Genomic DNA, 21,766 nt, shown 5'->3' on the forward strand with positions numbered 1-21,766 from the left:
TTCTCGAACCACTCGCTTCGCTCATGGTTCAACTATACAATCCTTTCACTTGCTCGTTTTTCAATTCTACACTCGGCGTTAAAATACAACTTTGCCCCCTTGTATAACAAATAACTATTTATAGTACATGGAATTTAAAAGAAATGTATTAGTTTCAGAGATATATTTTTAATGTTATGAAATTTTTATTAAATGCATTTACAATATGTTTTTTTTTTGTATTCTGTCATTGCTTTAAATGTGAAAATGAAACCGCCAGATTTTAAGACAAATTTTATCTATTTATATCACGTCTTATCGTATAATATATGTACAGTCACAGACACTCGCCAATTCTTTACAAGTCGAGAATAATTCCGAGTTACACGTATTACTTATTACAGATTTTTTTGCGTTTATCTATATGTTTGACATCCCAAAGGGATCACATCGAAAACTACTCGCGTAAAGTTCAACTTAATATTCAGTTTACTCGATGACGGACTTCTACCGGGGAACCGGGTGTCGTCCATTTTGAAAGTTCCTCTCGCCGGTTATAATATTTCGCAGGTAAAAGTTACCTCTTAATGCACTGCAGACGGGCGGGCACGGTCGCGCGATAGTCGATATAACATCGGGCCGTCCCTTTCGTACTATCAGTGAGCGCGATAGGGACGGCCTGATGTTTATCGTTTATCGCGGGACTACGCTATCGGTGCAGCACTCTGTACAAATCCGTCTCTTCGGTCGTTGCGATGTAAGAAATGGACGACTTCTTTGGCGATAAAAAATAGCTAGATGATTTACATATAATGATGGATTGTAATACAAGAATGAAGAGCGGTAAGGTAGCGGCAGCGGCGCGGTCAGTCGTCGAGGTCCAGCCCCTGCAGCTCCTCGTCCAGCTCGTCGTCGAGGAACAGGTTCTCGTTGATGGGCACCGCCTCGCCCGCGCCCGCTCCCGCTGCAGCGTCCGCCTCCGCCCCGCCTCCGCCTCCGCCACCGCCTGCGCGTCGCCGTTGCTGAGCCCCGCCGACAACTGTTGGAGGCGGTCGCACGTCGCTTTCGTGCCCGTATCGTCCACCTACATAACAACACTTGATTATGATCCGCTTTCAAAATATCACAATAACGATTAAACTCCTAATATTTATTACTTTTGCAGTTCTTTCTCCCCATAAATATCAAACCGAATGGTTTAACCGGAAGATCAGCGCTGGAAGTCGCCGGCGATATGCTGAGGTTAAACCATTTCGTGGCACCTTCTCGTTTTTATGTGTTCCTATTTGTAATATTTTTCTCTTTTGTGTGTGTTTACACTGTTTACGAATAAAGTTTATTCTATTCTAAATATTCTATTCTAAACAAAAACATCCCTCACCAGAGTGACAACAACACAGTACCTCTGAAGCCTCCATGCCGATGTCGTCGAAGGTGATCTCCCGGTACTCGATGGCGTCGTCCTCGGCGTCGTCCCCGTAGTCGCCGAGCACGGCGTCGCCATCATCATCATCGGCGTCGGCGTCGGCCGCCATGGCGGGGTCGAAGGAGAACATCTCGCGGCCGGAGAGCCCGCAGGCGCGGCCCGCCTTGAAGTCCGAGCGCTTCTGCTCCTCCGCCGCCGCCATCGTGTCCTGCGATTTGACCACAAAATGGATCAATGACTCAAAAAATGAACTAGATCACCAAACTATACTTTTTTAGAAATAGTTGCATCACTCACAGTTGAAAGACACATCAACGTTATGCAGCAGAAGTCTCAACACAAAAAAATTGCGAACGCTTAATTCAGTAACGGCCGGTTCGGTGCAAATAATGCGACCAACTTTTAATACACGTACGCATAAATTCGATAGACGGTTAAAAAAGAATGCCCCGAATATCCAGTCGAATGTTATACATATTCCATGAAATACCAAATATCTCTTGGTTCAATGTTTAAAATGTTTTCTTCAGAAGTTGTATGATACTGACCTATGAAGATTAATGAAGATATATCTTCTTTTTCGAATGTATTTTTAGCTTAGGCTGATTAGGTCTCAAGTGGCTAGTTTCGATGAGGTCCAATACTGATCTTGTCTTGCTTGAGCCATAGAGGAATCAATAAGGGAAGAGTTGTAACTCTCAATACATCAATAAATGCAAGTTATTTGTAGTGACATCTAGCGTCAATCACGCGTCTAATAGCGTAAATTACTCGACATTAGGTGCCAACGCTGTTGCGTCTGCCAAAAATGTGATATTAAAACAGTTTACAACTTATATTACAAGCAGAGGGAATTGAAAACAGAGATACTATTGTAATATTAGCTAAATCACAGCTATGTCACAGTTTCGTTTTCTTTCAACCCCTTATTTGCCAAGAGTGGCACTGAAGCTTTAGTAGTTTCATGTGATCTGCCTACCCCTTTATGGGATACAGGCGTGATTGTAGGCGTATGTATGTTGTATTAGCTAAAAATTTTTGGGCATTAGACTTTTTGTTCGTCGCGACATCTATTGATAAGTAGCAGTATTGATAATTTACGCTAGTCGACACGTGATTGACGCGTGGATGACGCTAGATGTCACTACAAATAACTTGCATTTGCTGATGGATGGAGTTACAACTCTTCCCTCACTTATCCTCTATGCTCGAGCCTAACAACTGACCTGTTTCTCCTTAATCTTCTTCTTCTTCCAGGCCAGGAATGTTTCGAGCGTGATCTTGGTCTGGTTGGGGCCGAGCGCGGCGCGCTCGCGCTCGATGAGGTCGACGAGCGAGATCTCGTTCTTCTTGTCGTCGGCCTTCTTCTTGTCGCGCTTGAGCACGAAGCCGGGCGGCAGCGCGTGCCGGTAGATGCACCGCGTGCCCGACGGGCACTCCCAGAACCAGCCGTACTTCGACCGCTCCACCGCCTCCAGGAAGTGCTTGCAGATCTGACAACACCGACATCGATGTCTAATAAAATAAATAAAGGTCGTAACGGTCCGCATGCGACAGTTTAGCTGTGCGAGTCGGGAAGTTTCTGGAAAAAGGCACAGTTGAGTAGTGCCATCCGTCTCAGAATGACGAAATTGAAATATTATCGCATAAAGTGGGAAAAGCATCAAAAGCGACAGGGATTAATCTGGACGATTCCTTATTTGGAAGTTAAAAGTGATGCATTAAATAAATGTCATATGCAAAGAAAAAGTGACCAAAGCCTCAAGTGTTCCGAACTGGAATCGAACCAGCGTACTCTCGACGTGCCTGAACCACTCAGGGCACAAGGCTTGTTAGACCTCTATAATTGGTCCTCGTCCCACGTGTCCCTGACGTCGCGTCGGCGTGCTTCGAGCTGGTCCTCGTACCACGTGTCCCTGGTGTGTCGCTAGTCTGTGGCGTCGATGTCGGTGGTGGAGCGCTGCGTCGTCGGCTTTGCCCCATACAGTTGGTCCGACGCCCTGGTGTGTCGCTAGTCTGTGGCTAGTACGTACGATGTCGGTGGTGGGGCGCTGCTTGTCGTCGGCGTGCATTAAATAAATGTCATATGCATAGAAAAAGTGACCAAAGCCTCAAGTGTTCCGAACTGGAATCGAACCAGCGTACTCCATTAACCAGACAGATGCCTGAACCACTCAGTTTGGCACTCGAAGGTCTGGTGGGGCGCAGCTTGTCCTCGTCCCACGTGTCCCTGGTGTGTCGCTAGTCTGTGTATATACGTACGATGTCGGTGGTATGCTTAAAATCGGCGTGCTATAATTGGACCTCTATAATTACGATGTCGGTGGTGGGGCGCAGCTTGGTCCTCGTGCCACGTGTCCCTCGTACCACGTGTCCCTGGTGTGTCGCTAGTCTGTGGCTAGTACGTACGATGTCGGTGGTGGGGCGCAGCTTGTCCTCGTCCCACGTGTCCCTGGTGTGTCGCTAGTCTGTGGCTAGTACGTACGATGTCGGTGGTGGGGCGCAGCTTGTCCTCGTCCCACGTGTCCCTGGTGTGTCGCTAGTCTGTGGCTAGTACGTACGATGTCGGTGGTGGGGCGCAGCTTGTCCTCGGCGTGCTTCTTCTCGACCACCTCCTTGAGCTTGTCCTCGTGCCACGTGTCCCTGGTGTGTCGCTAGTCTGTGGCTAGTACGTACGATGTCGGTGGTGGGGCGCTGCTTGTCCTCGGCGTGCTTCTTCTCGACCACCTCCTTGAGCTGGTCCTCGTGCCACGTGTCCCTGGTGTGTCGCTAGTCTGTGGCTAGTACGTACGATGTCGGTGGTGGGGCGCAGCTTGTCCTCGTGCCACGTGTCCCTGGTGTGTCGCTAGTCTGTGGCTAGTACGTACGATGTCGGTGGTGGGGCGCAGCTTGTCCTCGTGCCACGTGTCCCTGGTGTGTCGCTAGTCTGTGGCTAGTACGTACGATGTCGGTGGTGGGGCGCTGCTTGTCCTCGGCGTGCTTCTTCTCGACCACCTCCTTGAGCTTGTCCTCGTCCCACGTGTCCATGGTGTCGTCGTCGCGCATGTCCACGTACAGCGACCGCTTCTCCGCCTGCAACAACACAATCATTGCGTACTGTACTATTGTATATTGTTATCAGTTAACACGCTGACAACACCCAATGGCCTTGGTCTATTCGTATGGGAGTAAGTGAGAGCGCGTTGTCACTAAAAGAGGGCGGCTAGGTACGAATACGGAAAAATATTTAAATAAAATAGAAAGATGCATTATTTGTGCAATATGTTTCGTTGGTGTTTTAGATATGTATATTTTTGTTATTGTACATACACATACATACATACAATCACGCCTGTATCCCATAAAGGGGTAGGCAGAACACATGAAACTACTAAAGCTTCAGTGCCACTCTTGGCAAATAAGGGGTTGAAAGAAAACGAAACTGTGACATTGCAGTGACAGGTTGCCAGCCTCTCGCCTACGCCACAATTTAACCCATATCCCATAGTCGCCTTCTACGACACCCACGGGAAGAAAGGGGGTGGTGAAATTCTTAACCCGTCACCACAAAGGCTATTGTAATTTTAATTAAAGACAACTAAGTGAATAATTGAACGACATAGATAGAACCGTTTAATGACGAACTCGAGACCAATCTTTGCAATGTTTTTCTATCGACCCGATTTCCTGAAATCGTGTATCTAATATGGCTATGTTCGTTGAAACAAAATCAGCTAAAACTAATAGTTTGTCGTAATAAACTGCGCAAGTAACATCAGATTTGCGCCGCTCGTATCCACCATTATTTGGAAAGATGCTTGTTATTGCCAAGTACACCTTTCATTTGTAAAAATAATACCAATTATACCAACATAGTAATTAACTCTAAACATTTGTGTTGATTGTTTGCATCACATTATTTGCTAACAGATGGTTTTAATATTTTAAAGGTGAGAGTGAATGAGTGACCTTCCTCTCGATGGTGAGGTCGTGGGAGAACTTGCAGCGGTCGCCCTTGGTGCACTGCCCCTGCTTGAAGAATGCGCACACCACCGACTTGGGGTCCGTGCCTGCAACACACAAACTTTATGGTTATCTTTCAAACATTATTGCATTCATCATTTAAAAAGTTGATTGTCTTTTTCTAAAACTACCATGAAACTTAAGTATGATAAAATTGCATGCCCCCTGTTTAGGATGGCCAAGAATTGCGGGTATTGACTCCTGAATTTGGCAGTTATTGTTAGGAGGGCTGCAGACCAGTTACTTTGGGAACCACTGGTCTATGATGTTAACAACAGATACTAAGGTCTGACTGAGATTCTCGGCCGGACCTTAACAGATACCAATCTCCATGTGGCTGAGAACATTCGAAAACATAGACATTTCAATAAATTGTACAACTTATATGGACAAATCACATTGTATATAGTTGTGAGTAGTGCAGTAAACTGCTAAAGACTAGAGAACTCGGAACAGGTGAGAATGAGTACCTTTCTCCACCTTCTGTGTCTGCACGGGCTTGAAGAGCGCCGCCAGCTCCTTGGCCTCCTTCAGCTTCTGTTCCTTGTCCTTCTTCTTGTCCTGCACGGGCCCGGCCGGGTGGATGCCGCCACTCTTCACTTGTTTCTCTACCTACGTCCAGACAATGCATTACATAATAATATATCTTAATGATTCTATGCTATAGTGTAGGCAGGATATATTAAAAGAATGATTACCATACCCAACAGTGGGATAACTTTTAACTTAGTTTTAGTTTGCTTAGAATCAATGTTAGTGAAATTAAAATCTAACTACTATCAACTAAATATTATTATTATAATGCAGCCCAGGTTTATACTTTCTTCTAAATAATATATTATGAAATTTATGATAAATGAGATTTCTATTGATAAAATTATAAGTAATTTTACATGTCACACACAATAATAATAATTATATACCTGTAGTATGTAACATGTCACATAGGTTACCTGTTGGATGAATTTTTGCTGTTTTGCTCCTTTCTTGTTCTTGATACCAAATGTTTTGTCCTGAAAAGGTTGAATAATATTTGAGTGTATATGTCTAATTGACCAACAATAGGTAAATATCGGCATCGGTTGCTACGGCATTCAACATATTACTTCAATGTTCCAGAATGTTTCATAACAGAGATGCATGGTAGGTCTTTGTTTACTCTCGACTCGCATACACATCTCTTATTGTATTGAACGGGTACTGTTGAGGAGTATAAAATGAGCTGTACCTCAATGACTTTCTCCTTCTTCTTCTGCTCAGTCTTTTTACTCGCAGCAGGTGCTTTCTTCGGAGGCATGGTTAGGTTATTTTAAGTTTTCTATCTAATTAATAAATCTCCAGTACCAGCTATGGGTTCAGTAATATAAAAGCGGCGTTAGCCGCATCCACAACTTTTAATAATAGGAAAAAAACGGTGTTAGTTGGATAAAACTATTTTTATATCTACGAATTGCTCCAGCCACGAACGAAATTTATCGTGGTAAAATTTGACAGCTGACACTTCATTGGTGTTACTAGTAAAGCTTTATCCCCATTCCCCATTTTAACCCATGAATCATTAGGCAATCAGGGCCATATTTCAATTAGTAGTTAGGCTAGCGATGTATAACAATTTTATTTTGTAAATTTAACACCTAAATTACCTACATTTTTCCTGGTTTTTACTAGCAATGTATATGTTTTACCTAAATAATTCAATCTACTATTCGCCTAAATTCACATGTATGTATAAAGTGGCAACACAGTTAGAGGCATTTTTTAAATTTCTTTAAAATACTAATAGTCGAAACGAATCTATCGCATGATCTTGTGGCTACGCACTAACTACAAACCTACAAACTAAGTTATCTGGATGCTATTTGTCAAATTTAGTGTTATTTTGACTCAATAGTTTTGAATGTATTTATTCTCGGACTTGCTCAAACAAAAATAAATAAATCATAAACCAAAACCGGTTAAAGATGGAAACACCCTATTCCAACCCTATTCAATGTCAAATGTCATCAATCATTATGTCAAAGTCAGTTGGGCCAGGGGACCTTGTCAAAGCGGACAGAAGTCACTCTTTATCCCGAATTTTTTTCTTCTCGCGTCCGCTCGCCGTGCGCCGCGTAAACAGTGGTTCGCTGGAACTGGTCAGGCCATGGAAGCGTTTCCGAGTGCGCGGCGCCAACCTCAACAGCCCCAGTGTTAAATTCTAATTCAAAACAACCATGGAAATCGTAGACGTCGAAGAATGCCAGCCGGAGCCGTCGGTCACGACGAGAAAGAGAAGTTTGTGGGCTAAAATTAACAATAGGACAACGTACAGCTACTTGTTTAACATAGTGATTTCGATATTGTTGTTGACGTGCTTAGCGTTAATATTGTATTTCTTTAAGGAGTACCTGTACGCTATATTAGTGTGGGTGGACGAGCAGGACCCTCGGATAATATTCTTGTTGTTCATGGGGTTGTTCCTGATAGTGAGTTTCCCAGTGACTATAGGGTACCTGGTGCTGATAATAACGAGCGGGTACCTGTTCGGCATGGTGAAGGGGCTGGGCACGGTGGTGGTGAGCGCCAACGTCGGCGTGGCGGTGGCGCACGTGACGCTGCAGGCGCTGCGCGGGCGCCTGCCGCTGGACCGCCTGCTGCGCAACGACACGGCGCGCGCGCTGCTCAAGGTCATCTCGGGCCCGCAGGCCTTCAAGATCGTCTTCTTCGCGCGCCTCACGCCCATCCCCTTTGGCCTGCAGAACACCATATTTGCTGTGAGTATTCTTGTCACCTCACAGAGACTAAACATAACCTGTTGAAACTGATTATTATCTCATTCATGAATCTTAAATGTAGCTCTGCTGTAAGATTAATAATATTTAAAACAAAGGAGATCTTACTGTTTATTTCTATTTAAATTGTTTAACCAGCAATGCCAGAAAGAATCAATGTATGCTTCCAAGTATTTACTTCTCCATTAATAGAGGAATATAATAAAAAATGGGGTAGAAAATAGAATTAGAGCCTATAAGTTAGGATAATTTATCTTACTTTCAAATAAATATTTTTATATTCATCTCTTCTCCATCATCACTTTACGTAAAGACTCCTGAAACCAGAGATATCTTGAAGTTCTTTCAGAACACTTTCCTTGTTCTTGGTAACCCAGTACCGGAATAGGGATTTCCTGATCCTCGCCCTACAAACAGTCCGAGGAACATCCCCTAATGACAAGCCAGTTTTGTAAACCTATTCATTGGCTGAATAGCTGCTTTTCACTTTTTTATCGAGCAATTAGGTCAGTTTAGTCAACTTTAAACTCTAATTTGTCACATTAAATTTTCATGACTCATAAATAGGCATTAAGTTATCTGTCATGTTTCTGCTATCATTGGGAAATACATAACATTGGCAAAAATATTATTTCCAGAATTTTAATAATTGATAAAACTTGATCAATGTTTCAATATGGCCTTTTTGTTTTATCTGATGCAACTCTATGTTATGGCAACATGGAAAATAAAAGCTTATTGTTATTCAAAGTTTCAAACAAGGTATTATGAACATTTAGATTTGTCAATCCACCACACACAGGAAAATAATACTCGGTCATTCTCAATCGTCTAGTCCATATTCTAATTGCCGCGACGCTTTTATTTTCAGTGGAATTTGAATTCTAATAAATTAGAATTAGAACTGAAACTCCACTGAAAAGAAATGAGTCGCGGTAATTAGAATTCGCCCTTACGTCTTGAGAATGACCGTACTTTTCTCTTTTCTACAAACCTCCTCAATGCATGCCCTTACTGAAAGGCCAAAGCCACCAAATATAGACACACTATCTGATCATTTATAAGTCAACCCTTATTGCTATGTTTGTAAGGATATCAGTATAGTCAGTATCAGTACAGCATGCTATCTCCAAGCCATCATACATGAAACACAAGCCTCAAGGAAAATGTTAAAGGTTGTATGTTAAAATTTAAATTGACTTCATCTTTCTGTTCTATTTTAGGAACTTAAAAATTTCACAATTCAAAAGTGATGCGTCTGATATTTTCGTAAAAAACAATTAGTGTAAAAGGAAGGGGTAGGTTCATACCGGGTACAGGCAGGTCCTCAACTGAAGTATGCGCCACTGAGTCCTAATATTCCAAGTGTCGTATGGAACTAGTTATTCATAGCAATGATTGTAGTTAAACAATCTACTGTTTTATGCTGCGTTAGGTTTTTAATTAAGTACCTATGTAGCAGGAAAATAAGAAAATGTTCATCTAGGTTAATACCTAATGCTGAATAAAATAAAACCGTTAATACGATTTTTCCTGACCATTCATAGTATCAGTAACATATGTATACCTAGTCCTAAACAATATACAATATGGAATATATTACGGTTTTTAGGGTTCCGTAGTCAACTAGGAACCCTTATAGTTTCGCCATGTCTGTCTGTCCGTCCGTCCGTCCGTCCGTCCGTCCGCGGATAATCTTAGTAACCGTTAGCACTAGAAAGCTGAAATTTGGTACCAATATGTATATCAATCACGCCAACAAAGTGCAAAAATAAAAAATGGAAAAAATCTAAAGACGTGTTTTATTAGGAGTACCCCCGCCACATGTAAAGTGGGGGCTGATATTTTTTTCATTCCAACCCCAACGTGTGATATATTGTTGGATAGGTATTAAAAAATGAATAAGGGTTTGCTAGGATTGTTTTTTGATAATATTAATATTTTCGGAAATAATCGCTCCTAAAGGAAAAAAAAGTGCGTCCCCCCCTCTAACTTTTGAACCATATGTTTAAAAAATATGAAAGAATTTACAAAAGTAGAACTTTATAAATACTTTCTAGGAAAATTGTTTTGAACTTGATAGGTTCAGTAGTTTTTGAGAAAAATACGGAAAACTACGGAACCCTACACTGAGCGTGGCCCGACACGCTCTTGGCCTTTTTTTTTTTGATACTGATACGCTGCGATATGGTGTAGTTTCTGGACTAAACCAGTAAGAATATAGCTAATACACAGCAAGGTTAGACGAAAAAAGGATTAACCATTAGACCGACAAAGGCGTCAACGCACGTGTACAACTGCAGCCCAATATCGACCTTCGTGCATTCGCACAAGGTTCAGGATGACGCAGTACACGACGGGAGCGTTCGCAGGGTTAACGCTAGGCCGCCAAGCTTTATGCTCCATTTACTCGGCAAATACTACGAGACGAGTACCTCTATTTGTTACTACGGAATGTAGCTTGTCGCGTACGCGAGTTGTAATTGTAAATAAATTCCGTCTGGACATGTCCGCAGTGCTGGCATTGTCGGCTACACTACACGACAATATACATAGGTACTAGCTTCACTAGCTTGTGCCCGCGCATGCGGCGGTGCAGTGTGGTATGATGTATTTGCCCTCACTCTCACTGATGACGATGATGATCCTTATTGATAAGAATTACGTCTACACCGGTTCTTACGTGACTGCTTAAGTGCTTACCATCAGCTCAGCCTTATTGCTTGTTAGCCACTGGCGTGTAAAAAAATGTAGAGCTAGCCTGTCTCTGTACCAAATTTCACCTAATTCGTTCAGTAGGTAATTTAACAGCATCCAAAGGTGACCTGACAGACAGACTACCACAGGAATACTTCCGCATTTATAATTTTCAGGAAGCCCCTCGTTTTTCAGCAAAATGTTAAACCTTATTGTCATCATTTTCAACGAAACAAAGTGCCGATGTCGATACAAGAATGTGTGGAAAAATAATAAATTGACTACTGCCATTGAACGACACCTGAATAGTGAAAGGGGGTGCCATTATAATTTCAATCGCTTGCTTGCTTAAACTGGGTAGTCGAAGTTTGTACTGAGGGTATTTATTTTGTAAAGAGTATACGTGTAAGTGTATAAATGTATATTAGGATATAGGAGTCCGTAACGACGTTACTTTGCAGAGCATTTGAAACTGGCAGAATTATAGTAAGACGAGTGGCTGCCATAATTAAAGTAACGTATGTAATCTGTTCTAATTCTGTTTTACAGAACACACATCATCCTCCTTGCGTTATCCCGGCATTTGCCACGGCTCATGGGAGCCTGAGGTCCGCTTTGACAATTAATCCCAAGATTTGGCGTAGGCACTAGTTTTACGAAAGCGACTGCCATCTGACCTTCCAACCCGAGGGTAACTAGGCCTTATTGGGATTAGCCCGGTTTCCTCACGATGTTTTTTTTTCACCGAAAAGCGACTGGCAAATATCAAATGACATTTCTCACCGCACATAAGTTCTGAAAAAGTCATTGGTACGAGCCGGGGATCGAACCCGCGACTTCCGGATTGAAAGTCGCACGCTCTTACCGCTAGGCCAGGTTAAGGATTTTCAGACCTTTAAAAAAAGCAATTATGGGTAGCTGTAAAAAAGCGGCAGACTTTGAAAACAAAATTGCCGACCATGTCTCGTCTGCACGTCTGCACTCTGCACCCACATACATAGACAGTAGGCCACAGTTCCTAGTGCAGTGCCTACACAACGTCTTGCCTCGAAAGCGAACGAGCACGGTGCTCGGCCTGAATATTCAACAGCATGAACATTAGACGCTATTTATTTCATTTGACATCGAGTAGCACGATACTTGAGTGATGGCCGCATTTAGGCCATCAAGCCAAATTATGTGCACGCCCTGTTCTTTAGCCCCTGACGACATTGAGCCTTGACAAAACGAAACAGAAAACCGAATTGACACACACCGGCCACACCCCACACGTAGTCCAGCTTTAACAGTTCTGAGAGCCTGATACCGTGCAGGTAAAATAAAATAAAAATAAATAAATGTATCACAATGATTGTAAATTATTTTTCTGTTTCCAGACCAAGTTCTCTCTTGACTTGATCTGCATGTTTGCAATTGCATAGGTATTGCAGCCTCTTACATAATAACGCCTAATCGGAATCCATACAAAAAACCATAACTTGACCGTAATTTCTCAATACCAGGGAGATTGGGACACGGTTGGTTTCTTTATTTTCTTTACACCTCACTGTCTCATTCGATAATATTAGCGATCCTATAATTGTGTGCTAGCTAGTGAGTAGTGACAGAACAGCTGACCACCCAAATGTAAACATATCTGTTTCCCAATGAAGTAATAACACTAACGACCCCTTTATCAAATAAATAGGCTTGTCGGTCGATTACTCTTCGTACAATGCCTCCGGCTGGGTCGGTTATATCGGTCGTCACATACGATGGACGCTGGGCGGCGGCGGGTCGCTGTGTCGCGTCGTGTTCACGGCTGGTTGGCTACTTCATGAGGTAATGGCCTATTCACAATCATTTTTATTACATGTATGAACGGAGTGCAAATATGCCTTAATTTTGGTGAAACATTAATAATGACAATGGCAACGACCCGAGCAGTCATTAGTAGTAATAAAATCATGCAGTGTGGCAATCAATTAGATTGTGTTCGATTGTTTATGCGTTTCGTTGTTCAGAATTCGTGTCAATATTTTATTTTTTTCTTGATAGACTCTAGTAAAGATATACCTAAACCTCACAACCTCGCCTACCTATTTACCATTAAACATGGCTCAGTGTAATATTTATTAGCTATGATTTGTGCAGCCGTAAAGCGTGTAATTTACTGCTACACTATTCATAATGATGACTCCATGTTTAGAACTTCAGGCATTGGCGTCTCGAAGGTTGCCTGTTGTCTGCATGCTCCTTCAATATTCATGAAACCATGCTCACGTAACAATCTGGTAGCGATGGGAAGTTTAGACCACTGGGTTGACCAATTTTCGGGCTGATATGGATGTTTTTGCATAGCTTACGAAGAAAGTAAAATCTAAATGAACGAAACATTAGTTGATGCAGTGCATATTGTCCTGTTAGACGACACGCCACACACAATAGAAGAACAACTATAAATGTCTAATCGTGTCCTCTAACCTGATTAATTGATTATGGCATTGGTATCACAAGACAACACCCTGTACCACCGTCATATGTCACGCGCAAGAGACGGTAGCGAAGAGGAAAAATCTTTGGCAACACCATCATTAGTGAGACGGAGTTTATAACGTCGGGGGAAATTCCAGACTGTCTCACTAGAGGGTCACACCACCAATATTGTCATTTGATTGACAACATTTTCTCTTCAAATGAAGTAATATCATAAATCATACTTATTGTATCCAATTGAATCTTCTTGAAAGTCGGCAGTCGAATATTCGGGTCGCGTGCGTCGCCAATGTATCGCGGCATGCGATCTCGTAGTAGCACTATTAGTAGCCAGTCAGCGGTTAACGGAATACATGCATTTACATATACATATTTATGATCATGTTTTGGAATTGCTCAGTCCACGCTCAGTCTCAGTCCAATATTGTACAATTTATACACTATTTCTATGAAGACATTTACTTCAGAGAACATCCTGTCAATTGATTATTAATCGGTTGAGTGTTTTAACCAGCCTTTGCCAAGTGTGTGGACTGTGGACATAATCTTCGCCACACTGTCTGCTTAAGTACATAATATACATATATTTTGACCCGTGACGCGACTATTTTCCAGTGACGTCTTTTTACGTGCGCAATGAAGTTTTATGATATCAATAAAGACTGCCTTTAACGTCGCCCGCCTTATTACTTACACACACACACACATACATACCTACCACCCATATGATACCTCTATATATCTATTGTCTTTTATGTTACGTCATCCAATAGATTATTATTGAATGTGCATTAGTGCAATGAAAAGCTACTAATACCAGTAAAGTGCTTTAAAATTTTATATAATTCCAAAATGGAAGTGAGATTAGGTTTTTATCGATACTCGATGGATATTTAATGTTTGTTATCAGAGTAGAAGGACAAACGCAGCTGGGAAGAGAGTGAAATATTTAATAAATAATATTATAAAATAATGTATGACATGTTTACAAATACAGATTTTGTTGTCGAGTGACAGGCAAAGAGAACACTAGCTACGACATCTAAAATTCAAATTAAAAACTATAGATGGCCAGCGTTACACTCCAACAATATTGTCTTTTTCTACTCCCGAACTGTTATTCGTCATTTACAGGGTCGTGTATAGCGGCCTTATTCATAAAAAGTTACAACCTATTTAAAACGTTGTTGATGTGCGGATGTCAAAAAACCTTATTCATAAACGCACATTAACGCTAAACAGTGCATCATCTCTTGTGTAAATCCTCGAAATTTTAAAATGAGCCCGACCCTAGTTTAACGGGATTTTAGCGCAAAAATCCAAGATGGCCGCCTCACATCAGCTGGCTTTTGACAGCAACTCATGAACTGATATGAACCTCTGAGACGAGTGTTTGTTGCCTGTTCTTACATTTTCTCAGAAAAATGTATTATGTGTAATTAAATTGACAAGCTAAAATTATTATTAAGTGGCGCAAAACCAAAGTAATATGTGTTGTGTGAAATGCGGGCTACTTATATACCTAAACTGAAGGATGTAACAGACTTTTGATCGTGTCGAAGAAAAAGTGCATTATATAGGGAACGAGTTCAGAGGCGAGGTGGCAGAAATAGGTATGTAAACCCTTTAGTTTTCATTACTTATCTACTTGCCGACGTCTCTTATCAGGCGTGCCAGTCCTTTCCATTTATGTACTTCAAACTTCAAATCGTACTAGATATAGGAAAGGACTCGCACGTGAGAACGCACGGTTGTGCTAGACCACTTAAATTTAAGTTATTTCTACAACAACCAGGTTAAATATAAGATACCTTAGCTTAGTAAGGTGGTATCAAAAGCATAATAATAATATGGTCTCCACCTGGAGATGAATAACTATCCTATTGTATTTGCATTACAGTCACCCTCATGTTTTTACCTGTAGATATACTTCAGTGTTTGTTTGATTACCATGCTGCAAAATTATAATGTTGTTTTGCAGCCTGATGTTAATTAAAAATAACAATTTACTACTTTCAATATAGGGACAAATCAAATTATTTTATTATAATTATATTTTTATCAGTAATTTATAATTTACATTCAGGTAAAAATGTTGTCTGGCAGTAATGAAACTTTTAATGAAGCGATGCAACCTATGCTGGCATGTTACTGGAAAAGTTGTGTCCAATTTGGCCATCAAGTGAAGAAAAGTCATCACAGGTAAAATGTTTGTATTACTTACCTAGATTCATAATCATGATTTAAACATGTTGAAATAAATATATAAGCACTAAATTAGATACGGAATACCAATTTTTTCCCATATCTCATCACCAGAGGTTAGCTATTTTCCTACTAATTTATCATATCAGTATGAAACCACCCCGCCGACCATCACAAATAACATAGGTAAGTACATTTGTAGTTTTTACTGCCACTCAACTGTCCTTTATATTACTCCGGTAATTATTTAATTCTACAATATAATATTCAAAGGAACCTAGCACAAAAATGTATGGTTTAGGTACATTTTACAGCTCATGGATGTACCTATTTGTATATAATTTTATATGTTACCTGAGCTTCTTTTAATATTCATTTCCATTTAGCCTGTCCATGTCACATTTGACTTGCTGCCATGAATCAGGCAAGGACAAAATGTTAGATTCTAGTCCATATCCCAGTGTATAAGTAGAATAGAATTACTATGTCCTATTAAATTTGCAATAATAGATAAATGATTACTACCTACTCACTTCACTAACCAACTGGAGAGAGTTCAAATGACATTTTTACATATATTTTTCATATAAAAAATATATGTAATGTACATTTCAACTGGGCAAATAAAACAAATCATAATGTTTATTTAGGAAAATTAAAGTAGACATTCCTCTTATTAAAAATATTTATTTACATTTGCTGAAAATCGTGGTAGTTATAGTTTTTATTTGTTACAGTTTGCTGCCTCCCTCTGCTGCTGCTGCTCGGTCCCAAGCTGAAGATGGAATTGTCAGAATCTGAAAAAGACACATCAGACATAAATAAAATATTTTAGGCGAGAGGCTGGCAATGAACATGTTTTCAACCCCTTATTTGCCAAAAGTTTTTAGCTATTATGTGATAGTCATAATTTTAAGTCATAATTTTAACGGATAGATTGTACAATGCAATTTCATTTAATAGGTTCTCTGACTAATTAATACTATCATGAGAACTCATTGTACATAGTTTTATATCAAAATAGGAATAGTATCATTTTGAAATGGTACATAAGCAATAGAGAACTGCAATGGCTAGGCTACTCTTTGTTTGAGAGTTTGAAATAACTATTAAGTAAATTTATGTAAAAAGAAACACAAAGTTTTACATGACATGATGACACAGGCAATGTCTGGTAGACAAGTGTCCAAACTAGGGTTATAGGAGTGTATACTCCACAGTACAGAAGACAATCTTATTAACACTGTTTATAGCAAAATAACACAGGTAACCTAATTACATTTTAGTTTTGTTCACGACTAAACTACATCAAGACACGTATATACCTACTAGCTTTTGCCGGCGGCTTCGCTCGCGCGCGTTAGAAAGAGACAAAAAGTTACGTATGTCATTCTCCATCCCTTCACCTATTTCCACAATCACGTCAATTTGTCTCCGTTTTGCCGTGAAAGACAAAATAACCACAAGCAGGTTTGATTTATTACTATTAGAGTAGGTATCGGTATCCTTCAACTCAAGTTCATACTTAAACATGACTGACAAGTGACACTACTCTCACCGTTATAACAGTGTATATTAAGAAATAAATATACAAAACGGTGTAAGCTTACCTGGTTTGCCTTCATCGATTATAGATGCGGATTATATTATAGTGTCAATGTTGAAAAGGCTCACAACGCGCGGATTGTATCAATTGTATGGTGGTCGCTGGTCGCCGAGGTTAAAATAAAATCGCCCGCCACACGATCTTATTTATGAATGTGCCACAGACGCTATTCCTATTGAAATATTAATATGAATTCAGATCACAGGTTAAATAAAACAATAAAACCATCCATCTAGTTTCTAAATTTACGATTTCCCTTCTAGAGCGGCTGTCAAATGGCTGTCAAACTTTTTTTTAATTTAAAGTTCAGCCACGTTTTTGTCTATGATTTGTCAATAATGCCAACATAATAAGCCTAAACAGTTCATCATCGACCTACAATAGGGACTGAGCTCACACTTTTTTTGCCATACTAAATTGAACCTTATCACCTGCGCATAAAGGCGTTCTTGACAGACTAGCACAAGTGTGTCCACATGAGAGGGTCAAAGTTGGGGCTGGTGTCCCTCTCGCACGTGTGACCAGTGTTAAAAAATCACTATAGTAGTAGTATTTTTACTAAGTTTATAAACTTCTTAAATTATTTTCGTATTATATTGAGGCAAGGGTATTAATACCTTGTAACGAATTGGTAAGTCATTATTATGAAGCCATAAAACCAAAAAATTGCGCAATTATTAAAAACCTTTAATTGGGTATTAGTAGATTTAGTAGTAACTTTGAATATTGACTGGTATCCCCAAATGATGACAGTGATGACGTCATTCAAATGATTTTGATAGTGGTAATAAGTGCGAGAGGGACACCAGCCCCAACTTTAACCTCTCATGTGGACACACTTTTTGGGCTAACAACTCATTCTGGTTTAATTATAATTCTGTGCAGTTCATCAAGTGCATATTAGTTATTGTGCTGTTAAAATGGGTTTATGAATACAACCTCATAACAACCGTGAAATAAGCCTAAACAGTTGTTTAACTAAAACGTAGATCATCAACGATTTAAGGATTTTTTATGAATAAGGCCGTAGATCTTTAAAACCCCACATAATAGTCTATTCCCCAAAGCCAGCGTCCGCCGGCTTTCCGCGCATGCGCGCAGTATCGAAAAAACGCATTGTTGGACTCTGTAACCATGGCAACGCATTGTTATAACGATACTGACGAGAAAACTATTAAAAACTAAGTGCATGATCGTACATAAAGTATTGTATGCAACGGTGTTTAACTGAGCCAAAAAATACTCGTGGCGTCTTAATAACAATTTGAGGCGAATTTTCCTTGCGTTCATAGCTAATGGCTACATGCTATCTGAGTTTCACGACAAGGGGTCCAAATTCGAAACTACATTTTGAAATCGCAAATGCATAGACATGAATGACATGATTTTCTGTTAGCTATCAACATACGCTAACAGTAAGAGCAGTAAGCTTGATTCGACTTCTAGTAGTTGTCCAGTAACTGCAATGTCTGCGATATTTGTTGGGGTTCAGCCAACGCCAAATCTCCAATACAAAACATGATCATAATAAGCTCAATTCCAGTATTTTAAGTTGCAACTGAGAACATTTAGCTTACTAACAGGTTTAAAAAGAATCAGGATCAACAACAAGCCAGTATACTGGTGGCTTAAATGCAAGGTTTCTTGTCAAGTAACCTGTGGAATATTGGCCCAGCCGTGGCCAGCAGTGGGACGCATATACATATAGGCTGGTGATGATGATGAAGGTTATGGGATGAAAATCATTGTTTAAAAGCCGGAAAAAAAAGATGACAAACACGCGTCATTAAAATCAAATATTCAATTTGATATAGACACACGAATATTTATTAACTTTCTGCAAAAATTGATCTAAAACTTCATTTATAAATACTACGTAAAAACTACAAGGGGGGGATCTTGGCATATACTACGCTTGGTCACCCGGAGGGGAGGCAAAAACGGCACGAATATGGTCATGTAGTTTGGGTATGTTCCCTTATGGTATCGTGATGTAATGTCGTTAACCAGAAAGGCCCTGCCCATGGTGAAGGAAATAGAAAAATGCGTAAGATACTGACAGCTTTGCTGCCTTCCGTATGATCGGGAATGAGGCCGAAGGATTTTTTGAATTAGTGAAATCCTCTTGCTTTTATCATCGCAACTCTAAACTCCACCTGTTAAACATCCTTAGCATCATGCCGCTACCTTGCAGAATATGGAATGAGATGATATTAGTGTACAAGGATCAGCAATGCTTAAGTGGCTTCTCTGATATTGCTTGTATCCTACATGCTGGCACGCACGTCATAGATTTTTTTGTTGACTATCTAAGACATCTAAGTCAACTAACGACACACGCACACTTGGACACAACTGTTGCGTCCTGCTTTTAGCCCGTATCACAAATTAATTGTATTAATAACTCCCTTTACGCGAATCTCGTTGTTTATAACTGATACTTGTTAAAGATTATACAATTTGATCATTCAATCTTTATCAAGCCCCTTTTGATAGTAAAGTAGTATCAAAATGGTACGGATGACGGTTTATTGACGATTCGCCAAATAACGTTTCCCAAAGTTTCACATCCCAAACTATTATTCTCAAATTATCATTTCCCAAATAAACGTTTGGCAAAACAACTTATCGCAAATTGACATTTAGCAAAACTTTTTTTGGCAAGTATTTGTTTCCCAAAATATTTACTTGGTCAAATTTCATTTTACCAAATATTATTTAGTCAAAGGTATTGTTAGGCAAAATTTCCATTTCCCAATATATTGTAATTAAATAGCGCACTAGAAATTTGTTTGTTGACTTTATACTTTGTGTCCAAGATTTGTGTGAAATAATGTGTATGTCGTACTTTTTTTCCTCCTGCTGCAAATGTCAAGGATGACTTTTTCACTTACATGTCCGGATACATTTTATTAAAAAGAAACCTTATGTTTTCAAAACCATTATGTTCTATTAATTTTTAATTACTTTAAAAAGCCATTTCCGGTTTGCTCACTGTCAACCTAACACGCTCCTCCTCGCTTCGCTCGTCGTCGCACCTAAACTGTCCCTGTCGCACACGAGTTTTCTGTTGACAATACTAATAAAATTATTACATTACATTTATGCCTTGTAATATTTATTGTAAAACGTGGTTTTGCATGGTGTAATTTGTAGAAACATTTTTTGACAAAAAAATAGTTGACAAAATCATTTTTCCAGTAATTAATTTGACAAAAATAAAGTTTGAGCAAACTTTTCTTGTCCAACTGAAGCCTTGGGAATAAAACTGAAATTATCATTTGACAATTTTAAGTTTTTGGCAAAAACATCTTCGGTAAATTAAATTAATCCCGTAGAAATGAAAATGCAAATGCCTAAATATTTTCGAAATTTGCGATGTGAAATTTTGACCAAACATGTTTTTGGGATATAAGTTTTGCCATTAAAAACGTTTGCGAAATAAAGTTTTGTCTAAATAAAAGTTGACTAAGTAAAATTGTGCCAAATGATAATTTGACCAAACAAATTCATTGCGAAACATACCTTTGCCAAACAATATTTTGGGAAATGAAACTATTGCGATATGATTATTGGGAAATGAAATTTGACGAAACGTTTTTTGGCGAAATGGCAGGACACCACGGATGACATTATTATGCCGCGATACCATTCATTCGCCATCAGCCTATAGCAAATACTGCGTGTCAGTCTACGCGACGGAAGCTCGCCCATTAATCGCCATTATTTCATTACATTTATTAATAACTCGCAATTGTATCATGCGGTTATCGTCTATAACTAGCGATTTTCCTGGCTGATAATTATGCACTCAACTATTACAATGAATGCTGGCTCAGATTTCAAAATAAAATGATAAATGATTCTTTTACGTTACGAGCCTAATTACTTTGATACGGACTTCCCTGTTCTTCTTCTATTCGTTTCGGCTTTGGATCCTTGCTCAAAATGCTATCCAAATTATCCTGTTTTTGCCGACGAGGTGTATTACTATAACTGGACTGGACACTGTTGGGTCATTAAGAACAGGCGTTTGAACAATTGTTATTTCAGTATCGTTTACAAACGTTTTGTTCCTAGTCGAAAAGATGACGATGCTACTCTAAAATGCAGATCTATCTATGTATGTATACTATTCGTAGTTGTCTGTACCAGGAGCAGAGCTAGCCAAGTATCAGGTATGAGTAGTTGGCTAGCTGGAGTGTGGCGGGTTTCCCCGTACTACGCGCTACGCGAGCCGTCTGCCACGCTCGTGTACGTGTACCCGTGCGAGCCGCCCAAACCGGTACTATCGAGCCGGCGCCGGCATCATGCCATTTGAATACAGCGCAATGCCCGCTTTCGAAGCATACATCACACATGAAGACATGTCCTGAGCTTGAGGCCGAGCGTTCTTTTAAATAGATTATTTTTTTTAGCGATATGTGAGGGAAATCCGACGGAAAAATATGCAGCAAAACAATGACGTACGAGAAAATACACAGCTATATGACTCGTCGAACTGGTAGCTCTGCAAAAATAAGTTTGTGCCAGACTGCCAGACCGTTTTTCATGCTTCGCAGAGTTCGTAGTATAAGATATGCTTGCGGTTGTGGTATATCTGTG

General features: G+C 40.0%; 2 protein-coding genes and 2 long non-coding RNA genes across 8 annotated transcripts in view; 2 read left to right on the forward strand and 2 right to left on the reverse strand.

Annotated features, from left to right (window-relative positions):
- Nucleotides 1-260: 260 nt before the first annotated feature.
- On the reverse strand, nt 261-6,897 carry LOC125231628 (zinc finger CCCH domain-containing protein 15 homolog). Of its 2 annotated transcripts, XM_048137098.1 has the most exons (9): nt 6,636-6,897; nt 6,361-6,420; nt 5,878-6,019; nt 5,354-5,454; nt 4,349-4,477; nt 2,632-2,898; nt 1,383-1,613; nt 980-1,063; nt 846-923 (listed from the first exon to the last, which is right to left on the reverse strand). In XM_048137098.1, the coding sequence occupies exons 1-9, from the start codon at nt 6,702-6,704 to the stop codon at nt 846-848; spliced, it is 1,161 nt and encodes a 386-aa protein (XP_047993055.1). In that variant the 5' UTR covers nt 6,705-6,897. The 2 variants fall into 2 exon arrangements, with proteins under 2 accessions (XP_047993054.1, XP_047993055.1); XM_048137097.1 differs by having other exon boundaries at nt 261-1,063.
- Nucleotides 6,898-7,445: 548 nt separating this feature from the next.
- Nucleotides 7,446-21,766, forward strand: part of LOC125231629 (transmembrane protein 64) — a 47,226-nt gene continuing 32,905 nt past the window's right edge. For all 4 annotated transcript variants that reach the window (XM_048137099.1, XM_048137102.1, XM_048137100.1 and 1 more), the window contains exon 1: nt 7,446-8,160. In XM_048137099.1, coding sequence (XP_047993056.1) covers nt 7,621-8,160 — 540 coding nt within the window. In that variant the 5' untranslated portion in view covers nt 7,446-7,620. The remainder of the gene's footprint in view (nt 8,161-21,766) is intronic.
- LOC125231631 lies at nt 14,560-16,388 on the forward strand. Its single transcript, XR_007177644.1, has 3 exons — nt 14,560-14,963; nt 15,437-15,552; nt 16,293-16,388. It is a non-coding gene; the product is annotated as an uncharacterized LOC125231631 (long non-coding RNA).
- On the reverse strand, nt 16,233-17,516 carry LOC125231632. Its single transcript, XR_007177645.1, has 2 exons — nt 17,166-17,516; nt 16,233-16,352 (listed from the first exon to the last, which is right to left on the reverse strand). It is a non-coding gene; the product is annotated as an uncharacterized LOC125231632 (long non-coding RNA).

Source organism: Leguminivora glycinivorella, chromosome 12, assembly GCF_023078275.1.
Source record: "Leguminivora glycinivorella isolate SPB_JAAS2020 chromosome 12, LegGlyc_1.1, whole genome shotgun sequence".
NCBI classification, from domain to species: Eukaryota; Metazoa; Arthropoda; class Insecta; order Lepidoptera; family Tortricidae; genus Leguminivora; species Leguminivora glycinivorella.